The sequence below is a fragment of the Bidens hawaiensis genome, unplaced genomic scaffold (genome assembly GCF_021521415.1).
Source record: "Bidens hawaiensis isolate Kalapana, Puna unplaced genomic scaffold, B.hawaiensis_p1.1 tig00058206_1, whole genome shotgun sequence".
Lineage (NCBI taxonomy): Eukaryota > Viridiplantae > Streptophyta > Magnoliopsida > Asterales > Asteraceae > Bidens > Bidens hawaiensis.
In genome coordinates this window covers 64619-84962 of record NW_027500518.1, presented here as the reverse complement: position 1 = coordinate 84962, position 20344 = coordinate 64619, and the positions used below count along the sequence as shown (strand labels likewise).

Genomic DNA, 20344 nt, shown 5'->3' with positions numbered 1-20344 from the left:
CAATCGACATTGCCTTGCAACCGAGAGCTCAAAACCCAGCAAGATCCCAAAACAAACTTTGAGAACTGAACCAGAAAAGTGGGTCTTGAACAAAGATTTCCCCGATCAAACTGTAACAATTGGACCTGCTATTTCCGAGATTGTACGGACCTTTTTGAAACAGTTATTATCAAAAAATGTTGATGTGTTCGCATGGCAGCACGCGGACATGACTGGTGTCCAGTGGAACATTGTGGAACACAAATTAAGGGTAAACCCGTTGTTTACGCCGATTGTTCAGAAACAACGTAAGATGGGTCCGGAACAGACAAAAGCAATGAACGAGCAAGTCCAGGACCTCTTACAGGCCGGGATCATTCGTCCAATCCGCTATCAGACATGGGTTGCTAACCCAGTCATAGTCCCCAAGAGCAACGGGGCGTGTTGGATGTGCATTGATTTCAAAGATCTAAACAAAGCATGTCCTAAGGATTGTTATCCTTTACCAGAGATTGACCTCAAGGTTGATGTTGTGGCACCATTCAAATTCAAGTGCTTCCTGGACGCCTACAAGGGTTATCACCAGATCCGCATGGCAGCAGGTGATGAAGATAAGACAACATTTCGCACAGATCAGGGCACTTTTTGTTATAAAATGATGCCTTTTGGACAAAAGAATGCGGGAGCCACATATCAACGAATAATGGATATAGCGTTCAAAGACCAAATTGGTTGAAACTTAGAGGTGTATATGGATGACCTCGTGATCAAAAGTGATGAGGAAGATCAGATGTTGAGAGACATTGAAGAGGCCTTCGAAACATTGAAAGGTATTAACATGAAGTTGAACCCAGCCAAGTGTTCATTCGGAATGGAAGAGGGAAAGTTTCTGGGATTAATTGTCACGGATGCGGGCTTCAAAGCTAATCCAGATAAAGTTCAAGCTATAGCCCGCATGCCTTCCCCGTCTTCCCTCAAAGAAGTTCAGACACTCAATGGCCGACTGGTTGCTTTGAATCGTTTTTGGCAAATCATGCAGCCAAGTCTCATCCTTTCATCTCAACTCTGAGGAATTGCCTCAAGAAAGCACAGTTTAAATGGACCGCGGAGGCGGAACAAGCTTTCTTGGAGGTTAAAAAATGTTTGATGAAACTTCCCACGTTAACAGCACCTCACGCCGGAGAACCTTTTTAACGTTGTATCTAACGGCTTCAGACATTGCCATTGGAGGTGTCCTTCTAACAGATCGAAAGAACGTTCAAACACCGATTTACTATGTCAGCAGAACATTATCGGACCCGGAAACAAGATACTCCATGCTTGAAAAACTTGTGTTGGCACTGGTCTATGCTGCTCGACGCCTCCGCAGGTACTTTCAAGGACATCCCATCAATTTCTTAACCGGATACAAGCTCAAAAACGTTCTCAGTAAACAAGAATTGTCTGGGCGCTTGGCCAAATGGGCCATCGAACTAGGTGAGCACGCAATAGAATACATACCTAGGCCAGCAATCAAAGGGCAAGTGTTGGCGGACTTCATTACAGAAGTTCCGCATCAAAAAGAAATAGAATGTTTGACCGAGCAACAACCCCAAGCACCTCCGGAATCAGGACAGATTTGGTGTTTATTCACGGATGGAGCTTCAAGCAGTGAGGGATGTGGCGCAGGCCTCAGGCTAGTCAATCTCGAAAGCCATGAGTTTACGTATGCCATAAAATTGGATTTTAAAAGTACCAACACGAGGCAGAATACGAAGCTTTCTTGGCAGGCTTACGGATAGCCAAAAAGCTTGGGGTGAAACATTTAGAAGCTCGGGTGGATTCCATGCTTATTGCGGGACAAATAAATGGAACGTATGAAGCTAAGAACGATGTCATGGCTTCTTATTTGTCCCAAGCAAAAGCCCTGATTCGCCAGTTCGCCTCTTTCAATGTTATTCACATTAAGAGGAGTGAAAATAAATCAGTGGACGCCCTTAGTAAACTGGATTCAACGAATTTCGAGCATTTTGCAAAAGATATTCGTGTCGAAGTCTTAGACCATCCATCCGTTCCACAAAACCAAGTCCTAGTAATACAAACTGGTGTTGAATCTAGGATGACACCCATCAAAGCTTATTTATCTTCCGGATCACTTCCAGCAGGAAAAGCCGAGGCTCGGAAAATCAAACACAAAGCTATAAATTACCAGATGAATGATGGTATTTTGTACCGGAGATCATTTCTCGGCCCGCTGTTACGATGTGTAGACACAGAAGATGCAAATTACCTAATCCGCGAAATCCACGAGGGTATCTGTGGACTGCACGCGGGACCAAGAATGACAGTTGCAAAAATCATGAACGCGGTGTACTATTGACCTGGCATGCACCTGGACGCTGTGCAAGAAATCAGAAAGTGTGATTCTTGCCAGCGCCATGCCCCCAACACCCTGCGACCTAAAAACGAACTGGTTCCGGTAACATCTGCCTGACCGTTCCAAAAATGGGCTATTGACATCATGGGACCCTTCCCAGAAGCCCCGGGACGAGTCAGATTCTTGATAGTGGCCATCGATTACTTCACCAAGTGGGTAGAAGCCAAACCAGTTGCTTCAATAACGGCATCAAGCGTAAAAAAATTCCTTTGGGAGTTCATCATATGCCGGTTTGGCCTCCCACGGAAATTGGTAAGTGATAATGGGACTCAATTTGCTGACAGCGGACTGCAGGAGTGGCTGAAAGAACTTCAAGTCACTCAAGTTTTCACCTCTGTAGCTCATCCGCAAGCAAATGGTCAGGTCGAAAGGACCAGCCGAACTATCAAAGAGGGAATCAAGGCGAGATTAGGAACTAAACGGACAGGGTGGGTCGACGAACTGCCCCATGTACTTTGGGCTTTTCGCACCCAGAAGAATTTTAGCAACGCAGAATCCCCGTTTAGTGTGACCTACGGCACCGAAGCCATGATTCCCGCTGAAATTGGGATTCCATCCGCACGAGTTCTGTTAATCAATGATAATGATCACGAACTCAGGTTGAATCTTGATTTACTCTAAGAAAGGAGAGAGTTAGCATCGATCCGCGAGCATAATTACAAGCGACAGCTTCAGAAATATTATAACTCGCGGATCAAAAAATGCGAATTTGATGCGGAAAACTTTGTCTTCCGCAACAACGAGGCTTCCGGTCAGGAACCTCTGAGCAAGTTAGCCCCAACTTGGGAAGGACCTTATAGAATCAAACAAGTGTTACCTAAATGTGTTTACAAGTTAGAGAAATAAATGGGACTGAGATCCCCAGAACTTGGAATGGGGCTCAGTTGAAAAGATGTTATATTTAGCACAAGTGCTTTCTTATTGGCCTGCGTGCCTCAATAGACTAACAAGCCATATAATTTCCTTTATTGTAAGAAGGCTTATGCCCAATCTATGAAAATCTCGTACTTGTAACATATGTTTTAATCTTTTATTGACAAGAACGAAGATCCAGATAGACACTTATATTATGGTACATAAGACAAAGTGCACCAGAGGAAAACGAGACTTCTTATCATACCAGTCAAAAGAGATTACAAGCAAAAGGAATCGTTTACAACAAAGTTATTTATACATTCACGGGGCGACATCCTCGTCTTCCGTTTTATCATTAATTTTCTCGGCTTCCTCTTCCTCCTCGTCAAGACCCAATAACTCTTTTAGTTGATCTATAGCATCCTCCTTATCCGCAAGCTCTGATATATGCTCGGAAAGAGCGAACTTAAGAGTATCAAAATTCTTGGTCTTCTCGATGAGGACGGAAGCAGTATCATTACCAAAAAAGGCATACTCCTCCGGACACCGACCTTCGGAACCAAACTTATAGACTTCCGCAAATCCCATCTGTCGTCTAGCTTGTTTGGATGCCTTCAGAAGCACTACGACACAATTTCCGAGGTCATCACTATTCCGGACATCAGTAATAACCTGATAAAATAATTAAGACATGCATAAGCACGAGTAGAATGGTCGTTATAATCAAAGTGTAAGATTGAATACCTTGGGAATTGCTGCTGATAACAACCATTTCTTGTCCGCATTGGCTTGGACAAGCTCCATCTTATGACCAGCACATTCTAAAGCCTGATCTCGGTTCTTGGCATAAAGGTCGACTAAACGCTTCTCCTTGGCCGCGGATTCGGCCTGAAGAGACATTATCAGTTCAGCTTGCCCATCCAATTGTTTTTGAAGAGCAGCTTTAGCTTCCTCAGAGGACTTGAAAGCTTGGTAACTTTCCTTAGCTTCAGTCAAAGCCGCAAATGTTTCTTTCTTGGCATAAAGCAGCTCAAGATCCTTGTCATCAAGTTCTTTGTTCATAGCCAACCAATCCCGGGCTATCTCCTGATTGGTGGAGACAAGATTCGCCATGAGATAAGAGTTGGAATTCAACAACTCTTGGCGAATACGCTCCCTCTGCCGCTTCTTTTCCGCAGGAGGGAGACTCTCTTGAAGAAACTCATAACATAGATCCGCGTCATCGAATGTGGAATCTTCACGCAATATCCAACGTGGATAATGCAGAGCAGCTTCTCCCTCATGAGCAGCACGAGAACCTTGATCCTTGTAAGGAAACATACTAATACCCCCTGGTCTCTAAAATGATGAACGTTATAGTTCGGAGACATGCGGAGAGTATCAGACTCATGACCTCCTTTCTCCATATCCTTCAAAGGAGAGATACCCGTCAGATTGATCGGGTTTTGGAAAGTGTTCTTGGGTGAGGAAGGCGGAGTTGGAAGTTTCGGAGCCCCCGAATCCTTCAAACCTGAAATACCTTCAGAAAAATCTTTCAGGGCCACTTAAAGATTTAATCAAAGTCAACTAAAAGACATGCGGAGCATGGTTATTTATGCCAAAAACAAACAAACTTACCCATAGAAACATCTTGGGCATCGAGTTCCTGCAAACGGGACCCTAAGTCCGCAGGTTGGTTCATCTTTTTCTTCTTCTTCTTAGGAAGGGCGATCTCGGCAAGTTGAGATCTGCGTTTTTTAATAACTTTAGATGGTCCCTCACCAACAATTGGGACCTCGTCATCAGGAGCAGCATCATCGGCGATATCAGCATCGTCACCACCTCCTGAGGTCTTCTCAGTGGAAACCTTACCAAGTTTGCGGGTCAAACCTGTGGCCATAGGCAAGACATTGGTAGAATCAGTAGTATCAGTACATGGTCTTTCTACGCGAGGTGATGACTCCTCGCTAGAAGAAAGGAGCACAACCACCCCACTAGAAGTCACAGCAGTAAGAGGTTGAGGTTTTAGAACCTTCTCACCTTCAGCAATCCTCTTCTCACCTTTCGCAAACATTGCTTCGAAAACAACAGGCTCCGCGCGGAGAGGAGAAAATAAGAAGTTATGCTCAGTACGTTCAAGAAATGGAACGTCGGTTGCAGCAATAGGACGGCGTGCCATCATGCCTCCTACCTTATCCAGTATAGAGGAAAGAATGGATCATTCCCCTGCAAATTTAACACAAAGGTAAGAAAAAGAACAAGACCATGGGATATTGCAAGTAAAAACTTACCTCCACCAGAATTTTCATAGAAAGGCTCTAAGGTCGGGAACGGCCACAAACGGCTCATCTTGGCATACACTAACGCCGCCTCAGAGATCGCCCGCATGGGCGTTGGCGTCTTTATTAATGAAGTATACCACGGGAGATTAGTCGTCGTGGTAGCTGTAACGGAAGGAAGGGTATCCGTAGCCTTACGATGACTCATCATAAACGGAATTACACCCTCCCGAACCCAAAAGAATTTGGGTTTCCATTCGTAAAGACTCCAGTAACAATCGGTACCAATAGGGCCCTCGTCACGGCCTCTTTTGGTAGCGGACCATCCAAACCACCCATCGCGGTACGTCAGCTTGTAGAACACTGAAAATTGACCTACCGTCGGGTCGATAGTATGAGCCTGACAACAAAACTCAAAGTGACGTACTCGGAGCATCCCTAGTGGGTGAATCTGGGAAAAATGGAGGCCGTAGGAAGTCAGAACGTCCTTCACAAACTTCGTTATAGGTAACCGGAAGTTGCTCGTTGTAAAGAACTCTGTATATATGGCCATCTTTCCCGTCGGAGGATTAGTCGCAATAGATCCGTCCGCCAGGCGTTCCGGCTCCCATTCTGGAGCCAATCCATAAATATTGATGACGTCCTCATACTCTTTCTCTTTCAAATGCACTGTAACCTCATGGATCGACGGAGTATTTTTCTTCTCACCAGCCATATGATAGAAGTTTACAGAAATCTCTCAGATAAGATGGAGGTTTTTTCTGATTACTCTAGATGTTGAAAGTGATAAGACCGAATTGGATTCACAAAGGGTTAATTTATACCCATCGCAATAAATGCTCCCTTCTGACTGACAGAGGTAAGAGAAAACGCGGACCATGGGATGATCGACACGTCAGGTGGGAGATTCGAAAAAGCGTGACAAGTTGTCAAAGAAAGGCGTTACACACGTCTTGTCAACCGTCATTTAAAATTTCTCTCTCCGCCACGTCACCAGTGTTATTCAAGATACACAAATTCAAAATCCAAAAGGAAAAATATCTTGCAAAAATATTATCAAAGTAAATTTCTTTCCATTATAATATTCACAAGTGCTTACAAAATTGTGGAAAAGAAACTGCAAAAGCCTAGATCCTAAACCTATCTACAGGTTAGGAATAGAAGTGCCTTCCGGAGCATTTGGAGCCTCGTCCTCAGACTCGTCATCCTCATATTCATCTTCGATATAGACGCACAATTGTTTCATGTCGTCTTCTTCAAAGCAAACTCCGGAAGCATATTTTCCAACGGCAAGACAAGTTTATCAAACTCTTGAACCCGCATGTCCAACTCTTGTTTTGCGTCAAGGACATGTAGCGGGTGTCTCTCAATAGACCTCCAGATTGGGCAAACGTCAAACCTTCGTTGAAGCCTCCCACTCGCCCAACTGCCTTAGCAGCAATCGTTAAGTTAACAAAGCAGTCAGTGAGCTCTCTACTCTTTTTAACATAATGAATGACCTAACAACAAAACATAAAAGACATGTCAGCACAAAGATAGAAGTACACGGATAGAATAAATATGAAGAAATCCTACCGAGCTCAGACCACAGTTGAGGAAGTATTGTCTCGCTCGCTCGGCACGCTCCGCTCTATCACGAAGTCCCTGTAATTCGGCGGAGGCATGGGTACGCGCTTCAGTGTGAGATTGCAAGAGGGAGTCATATGCAGATTGCATATCAACAATAGTTTTATCTTTAATATCAGACTGGTCCCCTTGCAATCGTAACGCCTCCTTGAGCTCTTGGATTAGGGCATTTTGGCGAGACATTTCATCCTGAGTCCTCGCCAATTCATCTTTCTTCCTTTGGGTCTCAGCTCGGGAAGCCTCGAGAGTGTTGTTAGACCTCTCGCAAGCTTCCTACCAACCTTGAGCAGCAGCAGCACTCCGGTCCTGCTCATCTTTAAGTGCGGCTTGAGCATCAATCAGCTTCCACCTAGCCGCAGCCGCCGCCTTACCCTGCTCCTCAGCATATGCCTCTGCGGCCTTAACGGCCTCGGAAGCCGCACAAAGCTTTCCACCCATTGTACGCCACTCCCGCAAGATCTCTTGGGTCTGGGCTACAGTATTAGCCAAAGACACAGATAAACCAATGTGAAGATCATCGTGAGAGCGGTCCCGAAGATCTATCATTTCAGCAGGAGGCACGCAGTGCTTCACAAAATTCATACACGTTTCAAGATTGGTAAAACGTGACCCATTGATAATATCCCATGGTGGGACAAACAAATCAAAATCCCCTCCTAATTGCGCATCCCCGTAATACTGGGAGCTTGAGGTTTCACGTCGTATAGGCATCGAGAAGGATTGTGGGGGTGCACCTTGCGTGGACCCATTCCCGGATTCATGGACGGACGGTCCAAACAGCGAACTCCTCATCACATTAGTAGTCAAAGGTGATGGGGAAAATTGCTCAGTAGAAGGATGACAAGGAGACCCATGTACCAAAAACCCAGCTTCGTCAATGACCGGGTTATCTTCCCTGTTACCAGTAGCAACCCCAGCATCAAAAAGATAATCTAATGATTGATCGGATGCTGGTAACACATTGGTCTCCTCCACCTGCGTCGCGGTAGGAGGAGTAACAGGTTTGTCCTCAACCACCTTCTCTGAGGAAAGGGATGGTTGTTTTTCAACAATAGGAGTAGGCGTGCTTAGCTTCTCAACCACGTCGTCCTCCACAATCAATGGATCTACACAAGAAATTCGCAATCAGATCCAGACGTTAAAAGAAGTTAAAATTTTTTGCAACAGAAACTCACCAGTCACCGTTCCCAAACCTTCCGCAAAACTAGGCTCCGGCTTCCTCGAGCGCCGGGTTCGCGGTTTCTTCGTTTTTGATCATTTCCCGGCATCCGCGGTACTAGTACCCGCGTCACTTGCCTGAGAAGCTCGGAGAGATCTCTTCCGGTATAGTTCTACCAACAAATGTGAAACAAACGAAGTTTCAGGAGCGTCATCCGAGCTTTCTCCCTCGGAAGCGGTAGAATTTTCACTTAAAATAACGATTATTCCATCCGAGGTTAGCACATTGAGAGGAGGAGGGTTCAAAATGTACGCACTTGTTTCAAAGATAGTATCCGAAAAAATCGGCTCGGCTCGCACCTTTACAGGAAAAAGGAAGTACTTAGCAGCCCTCTCAAGGACAGGATCCGCTTAATAACGCGAATAGTCTTCCCCACACACCCCTTATCATCATACAGGGCGTTAAGCATGGATTCGAAACCTGAAAAATAAGCAAAGTTTAAAAATAAAACTTCGGAGAATTAAAACAAAGAAAGTTGTAAACTTACGGCCGTTCGGCTCAACGAAAACAGGCTCCATAGCAGGAGCAGACCATAGGCGGCTCATCCCCGCCCAGACAAGGGCCTCCTCAGCAAGTAACCGCATTGGCGTTAGCGGGACAGTTAGTTGGCGGACCCAGTCACGGTTCTCATGAGCGGCCGGAGTAAGGTCAATTAAAGGCTCGTTTCCTGACCGACGAACCATAACCTCCGGCACCACATCCTCCGATATCCAGAAGAACTTCTTCTTCCAATCTTTGGATATCGTCTCAACCTCACGCCCAAAAGCCCTGTCAGTCGACGAATGACAACTAAACCACCCATTCTGACGGGTCATTTTGTAAAATACGGCGAACCGGTCCAGCCGAGGTACCATTTCATGAGCCATACATACGAACTCGAAGTGGAGAATTCGCATGACGGCACGTGGGTGAAGTTGAGACAAGTGAATCCCAAACGCCTTCACCACCTTCATAAAAAACTTCGTGACGGGAAGGCGGAAGTTTCCCGACACGAAGTAATCAGCATATAATGCCATCTTCCCGGGAGGGGGGAAACTGGCAATAGAACCGGCAGAAGGGAATTCCGACCCCCACTCTGGTGGAATACCATACGTTTCAATAAGTTTTTGATACTCATCTTGATCCCACTGCACCTCTATCTCATCAACTTCTGCCATCGTGCTAGTCATAAATGTCGAATGCCTGGTATGATGATAAAATCAAAGGAATATGCAGAGAGTTTCAGAGAAGGAAAAAAAGAGAGTAGTCAAAAATACAAAAACGACAAAGCTTCAAAAAGAAGTTAACTTCCCCTATATATACTCATCGCAATTAATGTGATGGGATATGAAGAGTGGAGAGAGAAAAATTCGACCAACAGATACTCGCCACGTCACGCGAGAAAATTCGAAAAAGTGAAAAAGTTGTACAGTCGGGTACAGTTGCAGTCGTCACAGACGTCCTGCCACCTGCACACGTGCCTGCAAGCTATCAACTTGTCCCTCTTTCATGGTTATCCACAACAAACAGAAGATATTTTCTACCAACTTATAAAGAATAGAACCCCCCAAATACACATTAAGTCCAAAATTTCACCCGCATAAAGTACTTCACGCGGAAGAAACACTGGACTGGGGGACTTATAGAGGTAGGGTACTGAAAAGACCCAAATACCCTTAAGTAACACCCGCGGGTCAACCGTGAACCTACCACAAGCCACCCGCAGGACATATAAACCATCCGCATAAGCATTTGATGAAGAAACACCCTCGGAAAACATGCGGAAGCACCTTGACACCCTCAGGAGTCATCCGCAAGAAGGAACTTTCTTCCACGTTAATGATTGTGAGGTATTACCTTGGGAACAGCTGTCAACAGTCAAATACCTTCCAGAAGATCTACCAAGATGCTTTCTTGGGCAATACGTGACCTCTCAACCAATCAATAAAGGACACCTGGCAAGGCCGTTATAACCGTGCACATGGCCAGTGCTGCCCATCAATCTATATCAAAAGGACGTGTGTCCAGATGGTTATACATGCACATGTAACGTATAAACCGAACCTATCAAAAGATGACACGTGTCCAGGTGGTTACGAGAGCATCTTCTTAGGGCAGCTGGCCCAATCACTCTTCCCACACTCTTCGGCTATAAATACTCTCTTCGTCACCATGAGGTATTCATTCACTTCCACTGTACTCTCCCAATTTACTATCTTCTACAGAACAGTACTTATTCTCACGCCGGAGGGTGGTTAAGGGAAGATCCCCCCTCTTGTCCTTCCCGTAACGAGACTCACGGTGTCTGTTTTGCAGGTTCCAGTCACTGGACTTTGGGAGGTTGTACTCATATCTTAGTCGTAATTATCATATCCTACCTTGTTGACTCATTAGATCCAGGACCCATACCCGGAGATTGGATCTGTGTTTCTTCAGTTTGATAATATAAAAACTAAAAAGTTTTTTAATTGTTGCCCTAGCTAGTGTCATTCTTTAAAGAGGGACCCATCGAATATTTAGACACGCATGCTACAGTTCGCATGAACAACTATAGTTTCAGTCAAACTTCAGACTTATACATTTTGTGTCCAACTTTCGTTTTGGGTACCAAAAGGATTGAAGATCACCTTATAGGTTAATACCATTGGATTCGGATTTCACTATTTCGGATCCATAGTTTGTACAATCTCACTTTTAATACTATTACTGTCTTACTGACACTGACCATTTGTTCCCAAATCAAATTTTAGGAAATTAACCAAAATAAATACTTGAGTTCTCAGATGTATGAATGTATCAAAATAAACATTGTCTTTCTGTATTACACTTACTAACATTGGCTAATCAAACATATCAGAATTTAACACACGGGATCTTTCGAAACCAAGTCCGCAATCCACTGGCCACAAGACTCACTATAAAACAAGTTATATATGCAACTAGGAAGTAAAACGACCAAAGATGAAAAATCGTCAATGAACTTCGCTCAAAGATAAAATGCTGGAGGTGAATTTCATGCAATGTTTAAAAGTTGCCGGGGATTTCACTAAAAGATCGCAACCCGCCGACTCGATTTTATTTGTCGGTTCTCAAATTTGTATCATTGGTGAATTTCACACCCGGCGTCCATTCAATCATTCTTGTCATATGTTAGTGGATGTTGCTCAATTTTTCTAAGTGAAACTAGGAAAATTCATATTTATTTTGCTAATTTAAACAGTGAAACTTTTTTTTAATGAATTAAACTTTTTTTTATTAATAAGGTTGGTGGTCCATTAGTTTATGAGTAGCATTTAAGTCTCACAAACAATAATAACTAAATAATTAAAAAAAATTGTTAAGCAAAAGAAAGTTGTTGGTGGATTTTTGCAATCCCTGTGGGCTATGTGGTAATGTATAAATCCAAAGGGTATCTTACTGTATGTCACGATCGAGATTTAAAAATGGGGGGAAGTGTAACAATGTGTGGGGACAAAAGGTGCATATGAAAGGGACCAAACTAGCCGTAAGTGAAAGGTTTGGTGACAAGAAAATTAATCTGTCCTTATCCTCTTGCAGTTCCTTGTACCATTTCCAAAAGAAATTGAACCAAACAAGAGTTTTATGTGTCCGTTGAAGCTCAAATCTATGCAAGATTGACCAAATTACAAGGATCTTTTCTTATATATAGAGTTTTTTTGGAAAAACCTAAGCTAATCCTCTTACTGGTTGTCATAGAGCAAAGAATTTATGATAGACACGATATTATATAAGTAAATTTATTATCACGATAGTATAAAGTTGTCGTTGTAGATCTATGCGTACCCTGTGGGGGGCAGGGGTGTCCAGGTACCCTTAACCTTTTCGACGAAGAGCAATTTTATTTTTATGTATCAAATATCCCAATAATTTTATTTTTATATATCTTCATTTTCATATAAGTAAACTCTTTCTTGATATGCAAAAAAAACCCTTTGGGATATCCTTAAATTTTCTTTTAATTAGCTTTCAATCTTGTGACCGAAGGTTTAAATTTGCCTATGTTCTTTGTCCGTTTTGTTCTTCACAGCCTAAAAAAGTTCATTTTGTACTTGATGGAACTACCGGAACGAAACATTAATAAACAAATGTTAAGATTAAATCTAAAAAAATAGGTATATTATGTGATTTCAGGTAACTAGGTTGCGTATCACTTGATCTCATACATGTGGAATTTCACTTTTTCCATATCATACTAGTTCTTGATGTTTCAAGTTTCGGATAACCCTCTCGAACTCGAGATTTTTATTTTTTGCTTGCCATTCCTACTATTATTGGTGTTTTGTGTGACTTGGTCCAAGAACTATTTTGCTGTCCTTGTTTTCTTTCCCTGTTGTATGCTTATTCCAGTCCTGAGCAAAAGTTTCCAAGATTCTATCTAGTTTTTGCAAATTTCAAATCCTTGGACTCACTTTGGTTACATATTTGTTTAAGAACGTGATTTTCATACACTATCCTGGACATGTCTATGCGAGTTGTATAGGTTACGCATGACTGACAAGTATATGAATGAGACAAAATTAACAACTTTTTGCAGCCTATACGACCGTATAGACATATACTAGCCATATAGATATTTAATTGCTCGTATAACATCTGGTACACCATAAAACCTATACGGCTCGTATAGGGCTATACGACCGTATATAAAACTTTTGTAGAAATACATCATTATATAATCTTAAACAGAGGTTCTCGGGGTACAACTACAAATTACTTAGCCAAGTATGTTATGTAAATTTAAATTTCATTTATTCTATTATATTATTCAACATTTCAATATTTTACTCATCTTCAAGTCTTTAAGTAAATATAAAATCGTAAGGCATTTACACTCTCTCCAACTTCCATAATAAAGATAACAAAACACATTATAAATGTGTCTAAAAAAATTGTCTATACGACCCGTATATATGACCTGTATAAGCCTATACATCCTTTATATGGCTATACAAGGCACCAAGAACAATGACCGACAACATCCGACACAAACTGATACAACTCAAGTGTTATACACGCCGTATAGGCATAAATTGGTGTGTAAGGATTCATAATAGTGTATGAAGATCCTAAGCTTTATTTAATTATATTAACTTTAAACTTTTTTGGCAAGCAATTCAAATTTCTTTTAAGAAATTTCGCAAACCAAACACATCCTATTTTCAGTGTTTTGGTTTTCTAGACTATCTGATAACTCAGAAAACCAGAAATTCTAAAAGTAGAATTAAGACAAAACCTACTAATAAACTTAAATTATTGGCAGCTTCTAGTAAATTTTTAATATAAAATTATATAACCGTGACCTATTGTTTAAGTGAAATAATGTGACTAATTATGTCCATTCTTACAAATATAAAGTGGTGGGTTTAAGTCATTGAAATTGTAAGATAAAGTAAAAAGATGGAATTGAGGTGTTGAATTGAAAAGAGTTGTTTTTTCTTTTTTAAAAAGGGAAATTATATGTCAAAAACATTTTGGCTATTGCCAAAACTATTTGAATATGTAAAAAATAAAAAAATAAAATCAATTATGCCTATATACTGCATTGCGTGTTATCCGTGACAAGAGCAGGTGAATAATTGGAACAGAAAGCAATGAGTGGTGGATGACCAGTTTATCAGACTTCACAGAATTACCACCAACCAATTCTCATTTTGAATTGATTAAACACTTCACAAACTTTTGCACATGTATTGTACCAGCTAAACAAGAGGTACAAGGTGGACTCGATGTATTATAAGTCAATTGTCAATTTACAATTTAAAATGACACCATTAAAATGTCTTCAATATTAATAAAGTTTGGTTGTTAAAAACCTTTTTTTAATAATATAACAAGTACTTTGAATAAAACAATAAAACATCATCTAGTAAATAATATTTGTTATGTGGTTCAACAATAACCTACTAATAATATAAATCAGTAAATCCCAAATCCAAAATCCTAAAATCATATTTGATGTTATGCACAATTCCGCAATTAGATGAACTCAAATATCATGTTAAACGTTTGTCGAAGAGCTTTGGTACTCACCATCGAATATCTGAATACCTGGCAAGCCTACCCGAAACCGCACTCTTGAAACTAATCGACTCTTGAGCTTGTGAGGTCGACCTACGCATTTTCACTCCATAACTTATGCTATTTCTTGGCTCCATCATTTCATTAAGTGACATCTTCTTCTTGTGCCTAAATCCAAAGTCGGGCCTTTGCTTTGGTGCACTTTGGGACCTTAACTTAGCATTGAATGATTTTGTGTTAGCCATGTAGCTTCGGTTACTTGACGACCCGTCTGTGCACACGCTCTTGGATGGAGAGATGGGCCTGTACCGATTAAGCCCGAGATGTTGGGCCCACTCAAACTCATGGCTTTGTGAACTGGGTAAGGGTAAACGAGCTGGGGATTGGTGTCGCTGAGGTGACGAATGGATTTGGACACTCGGGTTATTGATATAACCTGGTGTCCAAGCCCATGTATTGGGCTTTCTAGATATTGATCTAGGCCTTCCTGTATCCATTTCCACAATTTTTGGGCTTTCTTCAATTATGGGAGTATCAAAAGAAGTTGACAGCCTTCTACTGTGAATAGATGTTGTGTACTCACTCCTTGCCTCATCGAAACCCTCCTAAAAACATAGATATACCATTCTAAGTACATTCAATGTTTGATATAACATAATAAGTTTTGTAGTTAACGATCATATATTTAATACATGTTTATAAATATCATGGAGGTATTTAGATAGAACACGGTTTTTGCGAGAACATGCAAAAACACAATAAATCATTAGTTTTACCAATCTTAAAAAAGTAAAATATAGAAGATGGTTAGAATATAATGTTTATCCATATCTCCAAAAATATAAAAAAAAGTTTGAATAGATATTATTTACACATAGAACTTACACATTTGTAAATCATATGTAGTAATAATAAAAAACACAATATAAACAATTTACATTAAAAAATGTGAAAATAGTTGTATTTAGGTAATACAAAATTATGAAACTATGAATCATTATTTATAAAATTAAACAATTTACATTAAAAATAATTTTCAACAATAATAATTTGACAAGTATCCTCACTAAAACCTGGATTTTATATTAAAATTGTCCAGGTCCTTCATCATTTCAATTCTTTTGATTCAAAAATTAAATGCAAATTGACTTTTTACCCAGTAAGGTACAATAATTGAATTTTAATTATATGTAACAATCAACTTTATTGCAAATAAATTATATATATATATATATATAAATACCCAAAAAAATAAAATAATAATAATAATAATAATAATATATTTTTAAGAGTAGTAGTTCAGAGGGCTGCTTACTTTTGAATTTTGAAGATTGTTAATAGCATGAAATCTCGGCGCACAAATGCTAGATTGCGCTCGCACCATAGCCTCCATGCTGCGCAATGTAGCAGCTGCTTGTTTCCTCACCATGTATCCTCGTACTAACGCTTGAAGTTTCACTAATCCCTTTAATGCCCTCAATGCTTTTCGTGACTGTTTAATTATCAATTATTACTCATTAGTCACTACCCAACTCCATAATTTAACATCTTAAAAACACAAATACAATAAAAATTAACGCGCTAACTACGATAATCAAGTGTGTAATTATTATATATACAACATACTATAATATAATGTAATTACGACATAATTACTATGTATAATTACAGTACCTGATTCTTACAGTTAGTTCGTTAATTTAATTTGTGTTAAATTTTCCCCGTACCGAATAAATATAAAATACAAAAAAAAAACAAATTTAAGGTTAATATTAATACCAAGTAACCACGAAACAACGATTGAATTTTGACGGCGGATGTAAACTCACGACCACCACCACCGCCGACAAAGCCGCCTTGACTAGTCAACTTAACGACAGCAACAGCCACTTGTGCGGCGGCAACGGCAGCGTCCGCGGCGGCGGCGGTGGCGACAGCGACAGCAATTGCGTGGCGGTTCCGTTCTTCCTCGGAGTGAGTTGAGTACATTGGTTTTGTAGGCGGAGAAATGGTGGGGTCTCTACGTGACAGGCCAATGCATGAGAAGTTGTTATTATTATTATTCCGGTCACCGGAATCTTTAGATTTTTTAATACCGAAAATGCCCTTGAGCCACCTTGTTGCTCTGCCCATTGTTTGTTTGTTTGTTCTTCTACTTCCAGAATCTGGGAAGGCAAAGGACCCAGTTGGGTTTGGATTGTGTATGTATGTTAAAAGAAACGGACATTTGAATTGAACATATATTTAAAAATGAGAGAGAGAATATGTAAGCTATATTTGTTGCGTAAATTTGTCACTTTAAAGGGTTTTTAGTATGTTATATTTAAACTGGTGAAAGGAAGTTAGGAACTAGGACAAATAAAATGCTATTTAACAATTTATTGATGAGTAAATAAATAATTTTGACTATAATTGAAAAGATTATGTAGCATGCAAAAACGCAAATTGTGTTTAACAGAAAACCAGTGAAAATTGAATTCAAACATTAGAAACTTATTGGGCTATCACTATATCGGTGTTTGAAGGTTCACAAACGAGATTTTTAGTGCCAAAATGATTATTTGATTGGTTGATTTCTATATTTGAGTTTTGTTAGATTCCGCGTTAAATATTGATTCATGTACAGGGACCAAACACGAGAATCGTGTTGTATTCATAACCAATGCGTGTTTATAACTTTTACGCTTGATACTTTGTTTTATTGCGTGTGAGGATATAGAGTTACTTACTTGTGCCCAACAAGTCATGTAAAAGCAATGTTATGATTTTATTATCTATGAATGTAGTGTTTTAAACTGATTAGTACTATTCGAAAAACTAGTGGGGTAACTTATTACCTGTTTTTCGTTTTGATGTAAAAAATGTCTTAAAAGTAAATCCAAATAACATTCTCAGTCAAATAATGATAAGATAATTAATTTATATTATTATTAAAATTTATTGCAAAAAGATTTTATGAGAAAGATAAATCGTGATGGAAAATGATGGCAGAATCAGATTATAAAAGTAGTTTTAGCTCAAGGGGAAAAGAGTGGGAGAAAAGGGGGTCGTGAAAGTGAAAGGTTGATGGAGAGTGACTCAAAAGATATTGATGTATAATAATTTATATTACTAGTTTAAAACAGGGAAAAAATGTTATTTAACAAGAAATTAAATTACTAATAATGTTTATGTATATATAATCATTAGAAGTACTTTTATAAAAAATATATGTTAACCTAAATCTTGGATTAAATTTTAATAAATAATAGAGAAAAGCACTTAAAATCCGTAAAATGAAACACTTTAGCTTTTATGTATGTATAGAGCAATGTGCTTTCTACAAAGAAAAGATACCAAGTTTTGTAGGCATCTATCTTTTGCTTCTGACCATCTCGTGATCCCTCTTACACATTACCACAACCAAACCTCTGTTTTGCTATTACCAATCCCACATGCAGCTCTGACTTGTAAGGTACAAGTTATACTACTATCTAAATAAAGTTGCTTCCTGATGTAGTCCCTTTCATGTTTACAACATCCTCTCTGTACGTACCAAAAGAGAAGCTCTTTCTCTAAAGTGGTATAAGTATATTTATATAATCCAACCTATTAAATATAATGCATGTAATGAATACATAATAATAGGATTTAGTAGCAATTATAAGGTTAACATATATATTTAGAAGAGGGTTGATTTATGTAAGACACTTTTTTAAATTATTTTTATACATATATGTGTTTGTAAAAATGTTCTTAGTTTTTGTACTGTAACCTGTTTTAACTTGTGAAAATGGTTGATTTACACTATGTGGTTTGGTTTTTATGATGTGACCTTGTTGGTAATTCTGAATCATATTTGCAATTCGGTGAATATCGAAGGACCTGAGTTGATAAGTTGATTAAATTGGTTTAGTTTCCTTACTGAAATATAATTATTAAGGTAATGTCCTCACCAAGTTAGAGTTAGATTATAAATATACTAGCTTTAGAAACCCGTGTATTACACGGGATAAGTTAATGTATAAATTACAATAAATAACTTAATACAAATAACAAAAAGATAATTAAATCTCTTTATATTATTTAATTTTTAAGACTTATTAAACATTAAATATTTGTTAAAAAATAAAATAAAATAATTTATTATAGTTTTCTTAGATGTCTCAAAATTGAATGTTAGTTTACTCTTTTAAACCCAAACTCTTTTGTATATGCATTTTAATTTTAAAGAAAATATCTTTCATGACATGTAATTATATTAGTAATTTTTTATATTAAATATGTTTACAATATAATTTATGGCATTAATAACTCAATCAATGAAGACTAACCAATTAATACGGTATGTTGAATTTATAATCAATACTATATATTGAAAGATATTTTTTTTCCATCAATAGAAGAAAAGTGATTTTGGAGGGAATTTGATAGTAAGAATTAATCTTAGAATGTCACGTGTTCAGAATTATTTTCTTTTATTAGTATAGGTAGATGGCTTGGTTAGAGTCTTTAGATATATAATCAATAAATAATTATTGTAACGAGTTTTTTAGTCAGTTTTCTTTTACAATGATAAATTGTTTGATCAGTCATGTGTCTTGAGACCTAATTACTATGTTGGTGGTATATACTCATTATTTCTTAATTAAATCCAGGGCCGACTCAACGTCCTCGGAGACCTAAAAACTAACTAAAATGTTGAGGCCTTTTTATTTTATTTTTTATTTGTGTATAGCGTTAGAGAGTATACAAAATTATAGAATATAGATGATTGCCCTGATAATGAATATGAAACAATCATCCTTAGCTTGTGCCTCATCATTGAGTTATTAATTTTAAAAGAACTTTACTTTCAAAATCTCAAATACATAACTCTTATTTAAGATGAAGGTCCTATAAATCTGAAGACTTAAAGTTATTGCCTCATTTAGCTTACTCACGAGACGGCACTGCTTAAATCTTATATGGACATATATCATGAACATATTGTAAGATCATGCCCGCCATTACTAAACCATGTAATGATCAAGTAACTATCTACATTTTAACCTTTTTAAAAGTACATATAAATCAAAAGAAAGAAAAGGTACCATGGAATCTTGGATGCATTTTCTGGTAACTTAAATAACAATTTACAGCTTACATAGACAGTCTAAAAGGACATGGACGATTTTTGGATGTTAATAAGAGAGAGTGATAGTTCGCAACTTTATACAACAAACAAATTGAATTTTGAAACGGGTTTCTGTTTATATCATAAAACTATATATTTTCATTTTCTGATATTAATATTCAATGATTTACGAAGAATGAAAATTGGATTTGTATCAATCAAATCGTATTCTTCTTCCGATCAAAAGCCATAAAACATCATACTGAAATTCGGAAAAAACCTTGACCGGCGTTCTGGTTTTTTTAGCGGGGAACAACAAAAACATATAGTATAAAAGGTGGGACCGGTGACAACAGTTTTCTGAGTTTTGAGATTATTATCGACCAACCTAAAAAATGTGTAATTTATAAAATCAAATTTTCCTAAGTCAAATATCAAATTGAGAAGTGATTTAGAAGCAGCAAATCAAAACTATAATTGTATATTGATTATTTTCTGTTTCTTAAACATTTTTGTTGTTTCTAACTATACATAATAAAGAAGATATGAGGTTAAAATGATTTATTATGAATGGGCTAGCTTTTAACATGTAAGTTTGGAGTTAACAAAAATGGCGATGAACAGAAAGACGGTTTGACATTTTAATAACAGTTAGATTGATTGATAGGTCTTCTGCTTGGTAGGGAGTGAAACACAGTTTGTATTATGGGTACAGAAGTTAGCGTCTGTTGGTGTTGGTGTTGGTGTTGGTGTTGGTGTTGGTGTTGATGGAGCAACACTTGTGTTTTTCAATCAATAGTGTCATCGAGGTCAATGGAAGGTTTTCCAAATGTGAGGTCATGTGTAGTGTACGATGGTTCAAAATTTTAGTAAATTAG

The 20344-nt window shown here is 38.6% G+C and overlaps 2 protein-coding genes across 2 annotated transcripts; one reads left to right on the top strand and one right to left on the bottom strand.

Moving 5' to 3' along the window:
• The first annotated feature begins 1804 nt into the window (after positions 1-1804).
• On the top strand, positions 1805-2338 carry LOC143602249 (uncharacterized). The gene has a single exon (XM_077079428.1). The coding sequence runs from the start codon at positions 1805-1807 to the stop codon at positions 2336-2338; it is 534 nt and encodes a 177-aa protein (XP_076935543.1).
• A 12041-nt stretch (positions 2339-14379) lies between these two features.
• Positions 14380-18581, bottom strand: LOC143602254 (protein IQ-domain 26-like). The gene is made up of 4 exons (XM_077079432.1): positions 18571-18581; positions 16151-16505; positions 15687-15863; positions 14380-14976 (listed from the first exon to the last, which is right to left on the bottom strand). Exons 2-4 carry the CDS (start codon positions 16502-16504, stop codon positions 14380-14382), a joined length of 1128 nt encoding a protein of 375 aa, XP_076935547.1. The 5' UTR covers position 16505; positions 18571-18581.
• Positions 18582-20344: the final 1763 nt, after the last annotated feature.